We start from the raw sequence: 627 nt of genomic DNA on the forward strand, positions 1-627 counted from the left end.
CGTATTTTTGATCTTGATGCTGGCAAAATTGCTGTAAGCAATAACGTTCGGTTTAATGAATTGATTTTCCCATTTCAAACCATGAGTAAAATCCCTCGCAATATTAGTTCGTTCGGTCCGTCCTCTTCGTTACAGCCCTCCTTCTCGTCTGTTCCAGGGATTAAGGCTACCGCTGAACTACCTGGTCTTTCTACACCTCCCTCTTCCCCGGAAATGGAAGTTGCGGATACTGTCATGGAGGATGCTGTGGACACTGACATGGAGGATGTTGTCATTCCTCTGGACCTGACACTTCCATCGACTCCACGAGCTTCTTCTGTACTCGTTCCGATGCCGTCTCACCCAGAGACCCCGTTGGCTTCTTCTCCCCTGTCTGTACCTCAGGTTGTTGAACCTCCCTCTCCGTCCTCCTCACCCGCTTCGTCGCGACTGCTGTCTTCTCGGACTGTCATTGAATATATCTCTGACTCCGAAGCTTCAGTTTCAGGGGAAGATTACAGAACTTCTTACTATGAACGTCATCACGATAACTTTGACTGTTCAGATGATGAAGACTATATTGACAAACCTATAAAGAAAAGAAAAGCTATTACTGGAAAACTTCGTAGAAGATCAGAAGTACTGTCT

General features: G+C 46.1%; 1 protein-coding gene across 1 annotated transcript; it reads left to right on the forward strand.

Moving 5' to 3' along the window:
• Positions 1–81: 81 nt before the first annotated feature.
• Positions 82–618, forward strand: AC631_06014 (uncharacterized protein; the record flags this gene model as incomplete). Its single annotated transcript, XM_015614843.1, has 1 exon — positions 82–618. A coding segment is annotated over one exon (537 nt), but the record flags the coding sequence as incomplete, so codon positions are not given.
• Between the last annotated feature and the right edge of the window lie 9 nt (positions 619–627).

The sequence above is a fragment of the Debaryomyces fabryi genome (genome assembly GCF_001447935.2).
Source record: "Debaryomyces fabryi strain CBS 789 chromosome Unknown contig00481, whole genome shotgun sequence".
Taxonomy (NCBI): Eukaryota; Fungi; Ascomycota; class Pichiomycetes; order Serinales; family Debaryomycetaceae; genus Debaryomyces; species Debaryomyces fabryi.